The sequence below is a fragment of the Varanus komodoensis genome, unplaced genomic scaffold, assembly GCF_004798865.1.
Source record: "Varanus komodoensis strain SLA01 unplaced genomic scaffold, ASM479886v1 scaffold30, whole genome shotgun sequence".
In the NCBI taxonomy this organism is placed as follows: domain Eukaryota; kingdom Metazoa; phylum Chordata; class Lepidosauria; order Squamata; family Varanidae; genus Varanus; species Varanus komodoensis.
Window position 1 is genome coordinate 3,129,402 of NW_025335762.1, and position 14,459 is coordinate 3,143,860.

The following is a 14,459-nucleotide window of genomic DNA, read 5'->3' on the forward strand; positions in this document are numbered from 1 at the left end:
ACAAACCCGCTCTCTGTGTAACAAGGCAAAAAAAAAAAAAAAAAGGACAAAATACAAGCAAGTGATTTACCAGGCTTAGTAAACAGAGGTGGTTGGAGCATATGCGGAACACAGGCTTTAACTTCACCTTATCAAAAAAAAAAAAAAAAAAAAAAAGTGCTTCTTTTTGATTCCCCACTTCATTTTCGGTCTACATTTCTAATATAAATATGAGAAAATTGATTCATAAACTGAGAATTCATGCTGCCTGATCTGACTGCAGGCCACTGATGCACAAGCATTTATGCAATAATGTGGAACAGCAAATAGCTGACTGGTGCTGCAGACCTACACATTCACCTGGGACTTCATGCTGAGTAGGCATGTAATGTGATTGTGTTTGAAATCTAAGTTATTTAGCTTGTGTGTGCTTTTGTTAGAACTGAGTCAAATTTTCATTTCATTTCCATTTTAATTTGCATTTTTAAGAATGGTGACTCTTTTGCTTGCTTGCTTGCTTGCTTGCTTGGGAAGGATTTATATCCTATCCCTCTAGTAACTGCAAACAACTCAGGACAGCTTATAACAATTAAAATCAATTATAAGATGTAACAACATTAATCAAAAATGACAATATAAAACAGATACAAGTTCAGCAGATAAGCAAAGGTATTGGCTAAAAAATGTTCTTCTTGGTAGAATGGAGGCTGGTGTTTTTCATCATCTGACAGAACTCAGCAAAAGGACCCAACCAACCCTATGGAAAAAGCAATCCCATAATTTGAGTACAACTACTGAGAAGTAGGTCTCTTTATCTTTTCCCCATCAACTGAACCTCTGTCACAGTCAGGATACAGAGAAAGGTCCCTCCATCAGATTTATTGTGTGGGTCTATTGGTACAGGAGGAAGTAGCCCTTAAGGCTCCTTCACCTAAGCCATTTCGGGCTTTAAAGATAATAAAGATAAGAAGACCTTTTTATTTAAGCGTCATTTTAATTGTTAATGTTATTTTTATTTTAAAGTTTTTTGGCCAGGATGACTTATTTTATATAGTTAGGTGTATTTCATATTGTTATTTATGTATTTTAACTTATTTATTTGTAAGCCGCCCCGAGGCTTCGGCGAATGGGGTAGCCTAGAAATTTTCTAAATAAATAAATAATCACAACATCTGAATTATGCATGGAAGCAGATTGGTAACCAATCAATAGCACTGTTGTGGGGCAATGACATCTAACTAACATCCTTGTTGCCACATCCTGAGCTGAGAGCAGTTTCTGAAGACCCTACAAAGGTAGCCTCACAAAGAATACATTGCAGTGATTGCATCTATGTGCATTAGCTGGAATTTATGTCAATGTGGCCAGGTCTGACCTTATCAGGAACAAACAGAGTTGGCATACAAGCCAGAGTTGGAGTATCCAGGTACAGATAAATAGAGCCGGTGTGGTGGTTAAGAGCATGGGACTGGGACTCAGATGATCTGGGTTCTGGTCCCGGCTCAGCCATGGAGCCAACTGGGTGACTTTGGGCCAGTCACAGACTCTCAGCCCAACCTACCTCACAGGGTTGTTGTTGTGGGGATAAGATGGAGGAGGAGAATGATGTAAGCTGCCTTGAGCCCTTTGTAGGAAAAAGGCGGGATATAAATCGAAAAATAAATAAATAAATAATAGTGCATTATCCACTTATCTAATAGGTCTCACACCTCCACCCAGTCGGCAAAAGGAGCACCTACCGACTCTTTATACCTGAGTATTTATATACTTCTTTTGCATTAAATGAAGTTTCTAGGATTAGCACATAATTTAGCCATTGGTGCTGAAAAGAACTAAAATGAAAGAAAGGCCCAAATTTATGTGAATGAAATGTTAATATCCAAAGCTACTGATACTGGCTAGGTAAGAATATAATGACAGGAATGCTCACGGGGATGTTGATGACAGTCCAGTGTCTCCAGAAGCGGTACTTTGGATTGGCCCTGCTCGGAGCATCTGGATCCACCATGATGAGAACATACTTCTTATTCTGAAAAACATACGTTGAAAAAGAGTTTTATGCAGTTAAAAAGCAAACTTTCCTCACAAGACAGCTATAATTCATCCACTCTCTTATGACAACAGGACCTTCCGTGCTACATTAGGCTCCTCTCTTTTCCAACAACAGCTTCAACATACAGAAGTGCAATTCCAATAAAAGCAATGGTATATGGCCTAGTCAAAAATAAAATAAATAATGTATACCAATTCTTGCAAAGAACCTCTCGCATTTAAAAGGCCATATATGATACTCTGATACTCTGAAGTGGGGGCAGGGAACAGTGGGCAAACAAAATAGAATATGGTGAAGAAAACTAAGTTCAGTACACAGCATATGAAAAGATTTTTTTTAAGACACTCTCTCAGTGATACCACTGAAGGAATATAAATAGATGTTCTTACTGATGATACATTATAATATATCTAAATTCAAGCCACCTTACAGACAAGATAGAAAAACAATATTACTAATTCATCTATAAGTAGTGATGGGAAAAGCTGAAACCTCCACATTTTTAACTCGAGAAGCTGTAAGGGAAGAAAAAATCCTTTCCAAATACCAGCTTTTTTTTCAACTTATGGTTGACATTCCTCAAGCTCTCCCAGCTACCAAGGGGTTATCAGTGAAGGAAGGCTGACAATCTGTGCAACTGCCATGAGATTGGATTTGGGGGAATAATCTGTTCTGGCCTCAGGATAAAAGAGTGCTGAGAGGATAGGTACGCTGGGCTTTTTTATACATTGGTTGATTCAGTTACAGTCTACACTGACACTAGAGAGAGCAGCCCTCTAGTCCCTAAGAAAATATCCCATGGACCACAGGATTGCTTGAAAAATCCCTCTGAAATTGGACACATTGCTCTGACTTTGGAAGGGAGTCAGAGATCCAAACCCCTCCTTTGACCCATCACAGGCAGCATGGAGAGAACTACTCCAGCTGCCTTCTCTGAAACTTCACCTTGGAGAGGATGAAAAAGAAGAATCGCAGTGACCAGGGAGAGGAAACAAGTTACTCTTCCAGCTTCCTTCCTTCCCCCTCCAAAGGACCTCATAGAACATGCAGTCTTTAAGATCTCCTGGTCCCAAGGCATATAGCATTTGACAAAGACTTAAGGAATGTGGTGGATACAGAGTTGTGTTTTTCTAGATCATGGTATGGCCCAAGGTACGACAAGTTGATAAAAAAAAGCATTAGAGTTGAAATTCACATTTTTCTTGTTGAATCATGTTAATTTCTCCATGACTTGAAAGCAGGAACACCACCCATCTGTGCAGGAAACAGGTGATTTGATCTGGTGATACATGCTGGTTCTCTACTGGAAAAGGAAAACAGGGTCTAGGCTAAGACTATGTTCAAAGATCCATCCACTGTGTTTACTATCTACAGCCACTGGCATGGGACTCCCAGGATTTCAGCCAAGAATTTTTCCTGGGAGTTGATCTGGGAGCCTTTGCATGCAAAGGATGTGCTCCTGTACTCAGGTACATAACTGCCCTAGTCTTGAGTGTTGATGCAAATAAAGGGATAATGTTCTAGTTATGTAATGTGTGTGTGGATTTTTATTCACCCAATGCTAAAATATATTTGGGATTAAAAAGCTAACTCCATCCTGCATTTTTTTAGAAAAGCAAATGAAAACATAACGTTTAACTTTCCAAAAAATTCTAGGTTTAATAGCAACTTCTTTAACAAACATTTCATCTGAGTTGCCAGTGAGAAAAACAGCTTTTTAGAAAGACTGAATAGGTTTACAAATGGTTGCTACAGTGTACATGGATACCACAGACAAAGTATTAATTGTAATTTATCAACATGAGAGTGTTTGTGTGTGCGCGCGCGTGCTGGGGGGAGATGATTACTGCAGCAAGGAGCTTTGATTTAGAGAAGCCTTATGCTGTGCAGTAAATAACAACAAGAGTCTCCTATTCCAAAAGTTATTGGAGAGATGAAACTTACCACACGCATGATGTACCCTTGTCCCTTTTGGTATATAACAAAGAGACAAAGGTTCAACACACAAGGTAGGACTCACCCCTTGAAGGACTTTTGAGATAGATTTTTTGAGGGGGAGGGGTGACTTATTGACAAAATGGGCCAGGGTAGTGAAAATTCCTCTCTCTGGCAAGGTGTGATGCCAACTTTTCTAAAAGGAAGCAATGGTAAGACCCCTTCTTAAATAAATAACTTTCCTAAACTTCATTTTATTGAATATTTCTAATCAGGTATCACATTCTGTTCTTGGGCTTTGTGCTGGATTGTGCAGTGGCTTTTTGACTCCATTTCTAAATGGATTTTCTAGATCCTTGGTGGAAGTGGACTGGGAATGTGTTGTTCTTGTTTCTGCTGGACTTCTCAGCAACTACTGATACCATTAAACATGGTGTATTTTGAGGATGCCTGTTTGGGATGGGACTTGGAGCCACTGTTCTATGGGGGCACCAGTTCTCTGTGGAGGAGTAATTTCAGAAGGCAGTGCTGGAGGATTCATGTTTGATGCTGTGGCCACTGGCCTGTGGTACGCCACAGGGTTCTGTCTTCCTCCCTGTGCTGTTCAGCATATATATAAATCTGTCAGGAGAGATTGCCTGGATGTTTTGGGGTTTGTTGCCAGCAGTATTCGTGCTGCATCTGGTTCCTCTTGTCTTGACTATCCTGCCATGTCTCCTGCACTTTAATCCTGTCAAAGGTACCTGCCCCTCTGTCTGTCCTGCTGGTTCTTGACCCTTCACTTGTCCCTGACCATGTCCTTGTCCTGTCCTCATGCATTCTTCTGGTTCCTGTTCTTGGTCTGTACCATGACTATGATTTGGACTTTCCTTTCAACTCTGCTTTTGGACTCAGTCTTTCCTGAAGTTCTGTTGCCCTGGTCCTGGTGCTCCTGTGGCTTGTGTGTCGTCTTTGGCTGCCCACATCTTGGCTGCAGATCCTGACAGAAACTACAGATGTTGAATTCATGTGTGAGCTTTGTCTTGCAACAAATACTTTTTAAATTTTCAGCTACAGTTTAAATGTATGTTCTTCTCATCTAACTGCTACATTACTCTCATTTGAAACTCTCTTAAAATGAGAGTGCTGTATAAGGGGTATAACCAAGACAGGACATACAAAAGTAAAATACACAACCATATAAATACACAAACAAGTGCTGTGGAAGGTTCACTGGTAAGGCACATACTTTTTGCAGCTAAAGTTCAGTGCCTAGCATCTCCGGTTAAAAGGATGCCATGAGAATAAAATTAAGAGTGGGAAGAGAACAATCCACAAGAACAACAGTTAACTAGTGAGAAGAGGTTATCAGCTGTGCATCAGGCATCAAAACTATCTTAAATAAATTATAGAAATGTGCCCCTTCCATTCTTTCTCATACTCCTGAGTGCCTCTTAGTTGATTCTCCTTGCTGACCTTTAGTCTTTCAAGCTTAGAATATACTTGACCTCACAGAACCAATTGAGAAAGAATAGCCTTTCGCTTACAGCCTTTTGTAATATACCAAAAGAGAGATCACTTTATCCCACCACTTGTTAACTGCTTCCTAACAGTAGCAACTTAGAGATTTTCTGTGGCACAAAGAGTTTCCAAGGGAAGGATGACTCCTTCTTGAGATAAGGGGCCAGAATGGAATTGCATAATATAAAACCAACAGAGGCACATACCCTTCGTTGGGACAACAGTGGGAACAAGTTGGGTTTTGAGGCACAATGACTGAGACAACACAACTATTTTCACAACAGAAGAATCACCAGCTTTCTTCTGATTTTGGGCAGTGAGTAACTTGATAATATGAATTACTGATACATCACCAGGCAGTGAGATTGCATACATCTCTGAAATCTTTAATATCTAACTTTAAGTTTGATTTGTTAAAATGTCATAAAGTGGTTTTTGCTAAGTCAGTTTACGATTCATCAAACAGAGCACCCAATTGTGCTCTCATGTCATGAGCAATTTGGCCCTTAGAAAAGTCACTTATTAGCTACAGTCTTTGATCTACAGGATGGGACAATAATGTTTGCATAATGTACAGCATTACTGTAAAATTTATTTAGCCAGCATATATGAACATTTTGGAAAATATTACATAAATCAGAGATACTGAGCTTCCATCCCACAGGCCCAGGGCAGCTAGTAGAGGTGTTTCATCTGGCTTGCAGAGTTTTCCCAAGGGGGCAAGGTTTGCGCTTCTCCAAGGCACAGATCCTAGGGGAATCCCTCTCTCCGGTGGCAGACCCACACTTTCCTCTGCTCTCTGACTGAAGAGAATGGTAGAAGCACGAATAGCTGGTGCCAGCCACTCCTTCAAGCACAAGCAGAATCCGTTCACATGCCACACAGTCGTGGACACAGCCCCCCGGTCTCCCTCCCAGCCTGTTCAAATTCCTGCCTCCATACTGACACACGTATCTTCTTGCTTTTTTAGCATGGAAAAAGGCACATGGATGTGCCATCCGGGCTGCAGAGAGTCAAATGAGGTGGGGGCATTTGGCCCCCATTTCAAGTAGGTTCAGCACCCTGATATAAATGCTGAATTTACACACACACACGGGGGGGGGGGAGAGAGAGAGAGAGAATACTGTATTTGATTTTTAGCGCAGAAATCCCACAGACCTGCTTATATATATCCATGTAATAAAATACACATCTAATGACTAAATTTATGTTGCTCTCTCTTAGCAATTTTGACTTGAATTATTAGCAATACTCTGTATTAAGAAAGTAATGAAAGCAAAAAATAAAGGCTATAAGCATACTAATCTGCATGCCAACGCATAAACAGAACCGGGAGCAGGCTTTTAAAAAAATCATGGACTTGCTCTGCTTCCCATGCCTTTGTTCCTCCTATACCTGGACCCCAAAGTAAATAAAGGCTGTAACCTCTTCCATCCCACTTTGGTTGAGTACCTGTTTGGTTTGGTTCAGTTGCTGCGTTATCTGTTCAACTTTTATTTGACACTTTATTATTTTATCTCACCCCCCATTACCCCTTCTGTGACTATTTTGCCCATTAAAATCTACCTCAAATAGAGTAAGGAAAGTGGATTTATGATTGACATAAAGGCTAGCCAATCGGTACATTGCAATTCTGCTACAAAACAGAAATCAAGGTTTAGCTTAAGTGTAGTCTTGGAGAACCCATTTGCACCATGGACAAGCACAGAAAATTAGGAAAACGGTGTAAGAAGTGAACAAAAGAGGACAATAGCTCCCACATTGCAATGCAATTTCCCCCCCGATTTATATCCTGCCTTTTTCCTACGAAGGGCTCAAGGCAGCTTACATCATTCTCCTCCTCCATCTTATCCCCACAACAACAACCCTGTGAGGTAGGTTGGGCTGAGAGTCTGTGACTGGCCCAAAGTCACCCAGTTGGCTCCATGGCTGAGCGGGGACTAGAACCCGGATCGCCTGAATCCCAGTCCCATGCTCTTCACCACTACCCCACCCTGGCTCTCAATCCTCTCTATTATAAATGCTGAATGTTTTCAGTGCACTTCAACATCTCCCTGAGTCTAAAATCCAGTGCAATGTGCAACAAATGCAATTCTACAACTGGCTCACTACTGAAAATACGTATCTGTTTAACACCCTTGAATGCTAAATACTGATAACACAAACCTTCTCACAATCATTTAAAGTAGGCAGGCATAGCTCATTTCCACAGTTTGCACAAAATATAGGTTTTTGCATGAATGATCTGAAATAGTTCCATTATAGTGGGATCTGAATATACAGACTTGTTTCACATGACTCAATAATCCACTGGGGATAACTGGCCATGATAGGTAGTCAGGTCCTGTAAACCCAGGCTTTCTGCTTTCCATAGGGTGGATTATTTTTCTTAAAACAAGTCACTCTGATGACCTCTGGCTTGTTCTAGGGGTTGTTTGCATCCTGAAGGATTGTTGTGCTGCCTGAACCCAGAAGAGCAATTTCATCACTGGTTGGTGAAAATGGCTACAGAGCCGCCTGGCAAGGACAGCGTAAGCCCTGCACTCTTTGCAATCTAACCAGTATTGCTGCCTGTGACTGCCCCTCCATCAATGTCTGAATGGTGCTTTGGAGTGGCTGCCACTTGTTTTGGGGTCACTGAAAATGTACAAATAGGTTTTCTATTATTATTATTGTTGTTGTTGTTGTTGTTGTTGTTGTTGTTGTTGTTGCTGCTGCTGCTGCTGCTGCTGCTGCTGCTGCTGCTGCTGCTGCTGCTGCTAGTCTTTCACAAGTGCACAGGAGTACACTTACAACTGTTTGATTCATGTAGTCTTATCTGGTCAATTCCTTTCATATAGACAAATTTGCACACAGATGACAAAGGCTGAGAAAAATATACTAAGAGAAAGAAGGAACCCACTTGCGCTGTGAAAGAGCACAGAAAATAAGATAGTGAACTAGGTCCATGGGGGTGGCAGTATCTCCCACTTAGCAAAGTAACCCCCTCAATTGTAGTGCTGAATTGACAGTTCTCAGTGTTATCCACCTTTTCAACACTTCTCTGAGTCTGCAACTAGTCTGAAAAGGGGAGATACTAACACACACACACACACACACATTTTCATGACTCCTTTTCAGAGCACTTACTGCTGTAGTTTCTGCAGCTCTTTGATACTCTAAAGAACAAACAGAAACTTAGCTGTGAAAATTGGGGTGGAGGAGTTAATATCTCTGCTTTTTGGAATCACTGGAGAGTCACAGAAGTGTTGAAAAGGTGGTGGTCACTGAAGTGCCAGGACAACGCTTCAAAGCCAGAGCACTACATCGCCAAGGACCGAACCCACATATTGTCCCCCTACTTTTGGTGCCCTTATTCATTTGGCATCCCACTCCCCCCCCCCCCATTTTTGGAGCTTCTGACTTGCAATAATGGGCCTCTCCTTTTCTTTATTAATATTTCTCTTCCAGTCTTCACAACTGCACAAATCAGCAAATAGACAGCCTCATCCTGTCAATCTCCTCCTATGTTGCCTATTCTCGGTCCTTCCTTCCACACAAAAATATGCAAAGAAATTAACCAGACAAGACTTCACGTGACAAGAGTTCACAATTGGAAGAGCTTTAGGAGTACAGACACAGAGACACACAGAGTGATCCTACATGCATGTTTTTGTGGATCAAAAAACTAAGCCAGGGAACACAAAAGGGTTATGACTGAGAGATGAGGGGCCTGGAATGAGAGGACAAGATGGAGCAGTGTCCCTGCAATAAGTTCCAGAGCCAGCTGGAAGAGTGAGTGGGAGGGTTCGGGGTTCTCTTCTAAACAACCCACAACACATAGCTTGTTTGCACAGGTGTCTTAGTGTTGTGTGTGAACCTTCCCATCCATTTCAATGTCCTCTTCTAACATCCTCAGCAAATAGTCCATGTGTTTGTGTGCACAGTGGGATTGAAATTTCCTAAACACAGAGAACTAGTTACCCACTACAGGGAAGGGCAGGAATACCCCCTTATTGTCAATACAAATTTCCAACTTGAAATGCTGTGTGTAGGATACTTGCTTTTTAGATGGCAATATAAATAACCTCTAATACATTTGCATCTTCCAGGCAAGCAAGCAAGCAAATCTGACAAAAGTTTGATGCAGATTTTCAGAGATGTTGATACTCAGCAGACAGTCCTGGAATTCAGTACTGTGACCAGGGCAGATAGGAATGCAGGATTAACACTTCTGTGCCCCTTACTTCCTTCTCACATTCATGCCAACCCTGATAAAAAATTTAACACTATACCTTAAATATGAAAATATTTTGAAATGACCATGAAGTTCATCAATTTGGGGAAGGGGGAGAGGGAAGAAACCTACATGGAAGAGTGTGAAGGAATTTGATTTCTAACTTTAGGTAGGTTCTTGGTTTTGCTATGGTTATGAATCTCTCACTTCTGCGTTGGTGCCCAGCTGGTGGGAACAGAACGTGTAGTCATGGGACTGTCATCGTGTGCTGTCCAGGTTAACATGTAGCATTTCTATTACTATTAACAGACTTTCTGCTCCTCACTCCATCTGTTCTTCTAAATAATTGCAGTTGTACAGACCATGTCTTCACTGCAGGCAAGCTCTAGGGAGAGGATAGTGCTTTTATGCACAAAAAAAGTGTTAAAAAATAACAGCAAACACGAGAATAGAGCGCAAGTGAAGTTAACAGCAGGGTTTGATTTCAGTACAGATTGTGGTCTATAAAGGCAGTGTTACACACAGCTTTGGGATGGTCAGACAAGACCCTTAAACTGGAAGGAGGGGGGTTGGCAACCTTGAGACAAGGCTGGGCATGCTCCATCTTAATTTGTGTATAAAATTTGTCATTTATATGCTACAAGATCATATATGTATCATTTTATATTTATGGAATAAAGATGCTACAGCAGGAAAGGGAAAATCATTTCAAAACAGAGGTTAAACTGAAGAGGTTTAATCCTGGCTCTCTTACCTATATTCATGGCAGAAGAGAACACGGACTTATAGCAAAGACAATAGATAGCGTTGGACAGCAGCCACCCTGAGCTCTATTCCTAGAATAGGGACTTGAAGGTTCTTCGGGGCATGAAGCGCCTCTCAGTTCGTCTGTGATTCATAAACAGGCAGGGTAAGATAAGGTCTTATCAAGTTCATCCCAAGAGCAAGTGCAGTCTTGTTTGTTGTTCCAGGGACCCACTTGGGATTTGAACTGTTTATGGATATTTGTGTCAGTTGAAGAATAATCTGGCTAAATGACAACACAGTAACTGGGACTTTCCATTGACAAATCTGAAAAGGCATCTTGACTTTAGGGTGGATGATTCCCCTAATGGTACATCCATATAGTTTATGCTGCAATCCTACACACTTACTTAAGAGTAAACCCTACTGGATTCAGTGGAACTTACTTCTGAGTAGTTATGCATGGCACTGTGGTGTTGGTATATTGGCTCTACAGTATGGTATAAGGATCCATTTTTGGCTGAAATATCTGCATTTTATTATTAAGATAGTGTTGATTAATTTGGCATTTATTAGCTGAATTTGTTTTTCAGGTCTTGAATTTAAACTCTGTCAATATGTTTATTGCAGCATCTTTATTGCCAAATATTTTTTTCATAGTAGTGTCTCTTAACGTATTGAATTTGCTTTGTTTGTTGTCAGCTGTTTTGAATTTCCTTTTAGAAGGAACAGTGCTGTACAAATAACTTAGGACAGTGATCATGCAAGATTTATTTGATATGATCCCACCCTTCCCTCGATGAAATTCAGTGGTGGTGTGGGGGGGGGGGGTGACTAACCATCAAAATTACCCCGTGGTGCATTTGGCAAAGAGAAATAGCGTGACTGCCTGGACCAGTGAGGCAGCTTAGTCTAATAAAGTATTTGGGCTGGGCTTCTATATCCAGCCCCAATCCAAAGCCTGAAAAGTTTATTCTGAATTCACAGCATCTTTGACGTATACTGTTGGTTACCTGCCTGTTAACTCAAGAACATTAAAGTTCCCCTATGCAAACATTGGGGGATTAATTTTTATATCCCTTGATTCTCATGGCCCCATGGAACGCCACTGCTTCAGCTGTTACCACACCATAGAAAAACTTGGTCTACCTAATAGGAAATGGAGAAATGAGAGGTTCTGATAACTACGAGTACTATCAGCTCATAGATTTGATTATGTACTTAATTTGGACCCCACCTTTCTACCAAGAAAATGGGATTGATAGAAGCCTACATGGGAGTGTAGCTTTGAACCATTTTTTCTGTGCATGGAGCCTGATTAAGTAGCTGATTAAGACAAAAATGGTGTACTTGCTCATGATGTGCGTGTTTAACGTAGCACTTACCTATACACTATTGTCCTGACAATGCTGCAAGCAGGCAGGATCAATACTGTGTTCGCATGTATTTCTGGGCTGTCCCCCATTGTGTAAGAAACTCTCAAGTTTTTGAGTGTCTGTTGTTCCAAGTCTCCAGTGCTATGCATATTGGACAAGACTTCTAAGCAAACTCTATTGCACATATCCAGAGGACTGCATTATGTTCATTTAACATTCAGGTTATGGAACTATGGGAACAGAGGACCTCAAATATCACTCTGAGGCCTATTGTAGCAGGTGGGAACTGATCTTATGATGAAACCCGGATCTTGGATTGCATGAAAAAACAGTCTGATGAGCTCCCCAAACCTCCTTGTCCCCTTCATACAAACTGAAACACCACCATAAAAGAATCAACATTATTTGATCATGGCTGTCTGTTTTCATTCAGTGCAACCCTCCCTGGAAATATGAGATTATTGAATGAGAGATTGTATGCCATCATTCAACAAGCACATAACTTTGCTAGCGGCTTTAATTGATGGGAAGATAATTTGCCTCTTTATATCCCACCTTTTCTCCAAAGAGTCCAAGAGTAGTTATCCTCACAAAATTGTTTGTTGTAAGCCGCCCCAAGGCTTCGGCGAATGGGGAGGCATAAAAATGTTTTAATAAATAAATAAATAAATAAATAAATAAATAAAATTCTATGAGCAAGTCTCTGTGGAAGGCAGATTCAACCAGTGCAGCCCCCTCTGTTATGGAGAGGCAATGATAAATGTCAGTTGCTGAATTTCTGACAATTATGTAGTTGCTCAAAACATAGAGAAAAGATAGCAAATCTTTTGCAAAGGAGTATTAATATAGCTAAGAAAGCAGTTATTTAATAAGCAATTTACAAAACAGGAACAGTTGATATAACTAAGTCACTTGGAAGCTCAAAAAGTCTTTAAGAGCCTGGATGCAGGCCCATTTGGAATTGAAACTCTTTTAGCACTGAAGAGTGGTTTCTAATTTCTTCCTAAATATCAAATATTTATTGTATATTGTACCCTTCATTTGCAAAACCTGGCAGAGCTAGCCACTGTCCAGCCTGGATCTTCTGTGTGCCTTAATTCCCCCATCAGCAAAGCACAAACAGCCACCTTACTGTGCTTCATTGTAATATTTGAAGGATTAATTAGTTAACGTCTGCAGAGTGCTTTGATGATGGAAGTGTTAAGCATCACATTTGAGCTACTAATTGCTTCTGGATGGGAGAAGCCGCGTATATAATTTGAGTTATTATTGTTAAAGGCACGAGCTGTTCAGATTACCCACAGGTTTAAGAAACTTGCTTTGAGCAGGCAGGGACTTTTTTTTGAGAACCACAGCCAGAAAAGCAGGCAGGGCAGAGGGAGAGGGATTAGTGTATGGAGACAGACAGCTTGAATAGATCCAGAGGAGATGGGGCAGTGCAAAAATTAGACTTATCCAAACGAAAGCAAATAGGGTGTTAAGTGACACACATGTAGAGCTCATGGTTTCCTAGGTAACAAGTGCACTAGGGAACAAGCATCCATGCACTACCTAAGCAGCCTAGCCCATATCTGCAGCAACTGAACAATGCCAAGGAATGTGTCTGGGACCAAGCTGAATCTATCTTAGTTCCCAGAGAGTCACAGCTTGTCCAAAAGTAGGGAACTTTATTTTTTAAGGGTGGGGTAGATTGGAACTATCTGAAAAGGGGAACCAACCCCCCAACCACCAGCAACATACCCAACTACGCAGAAAAGCAGACTAGAAAGGAGTTGGCTGGTCCAGGGAATACAGGGATGCTTGGAAGTAACATGACTCAGAAGAAACATGACAAAGGAAAGGCTTGTGCGAGTTTCACTTTTCTGCAAAAGTGGCAGATAAGCTAAGAATTGAGAACAGATCAGTGATAACTATTGTAGCAGTGGAGGTACCCCCAAATCCTTTGAGTCCCCAAGCCATGTGAATGTACCTAAAGATCAAAGCAAGATCAAAGATTAAGACACATCTGAAAGACTGTGAGGTATGGATAATTTCTGGCTAATAAAAGCTAGCTAGGGTGGTCCTGTGAGTGAATAACTCATCTCTGCATGAAGAGGTGGGTCCTTCTGTTCTTCAAGAGGCAGCAACCCCACCCCTCATTCTGGCAATGGTATTGATAATTATCTCCTAGTTGCATCCCCCCACCTTTTTTTGGTTAAGGTGCTTGAAAGGGTTGTGGTGGAGCAACTACATTTTGCTCTTATTGATTATCTAGACCCATTCCCATCTGGATTTCAACTGGATCATGGGATTGAATCAAAAGGAAAAGGGCAAATGCTATTTTGGGATGCATTAACAGAAGTATTACTTCCAAATTACAAAAAGTAGTAGTTCCCCTATACTCCTTATTAGTCAGATCTCATCTGGAATACTGTGTCCAATTCTGGGCACCAAGATTAAAGAAAGATGCAGAAAAATTAGAAAGGATTCAGAGGAGGTCATCAAAAATGATGCAGTGTTTGGAAACAGTGCCCTATGACGAGCGACTGAGAAAACTGGGCATGTTTAGCCTTGAGAAGAGAAGATTGAGTGGGGTACGATATCCCTCTATAAGTACCTCAAAGGCTGTCACAAAGAGGAAGGTCAAGATCTCTCCTTGCTGATGCCAGAGGGAAGG

The 14,459-nt window shown here is 41.1% G+C and overlaps 1 protein-coding gene across 3 annotated transcripts in view; it reads right to left on the reverse strand.

Moving 5' to 3' along the window:
- PEBP4 (phosphatidylethanolamine binding protein 4) overlaps window positions 1–14,459 on the reverse strand; it is a 250,014-nt gene that overhangs the window by 164,347 nt on the left and 71,208 nt on the right. For all 3 annotated transcript variants that reach the window (XM_044437566.1, XM_044437565.1, XM_044437568.1), the window contains exon 4: window positions 1,910–2,008. In XM_044437566.1, the coding sequence (XP_044293501.1) occupies window positions 1,910–2,008 (99 nt within the window). The remainder of the gene's footprint in view (window positions 1–1,909; window positions 2,009–14,459) is intronic.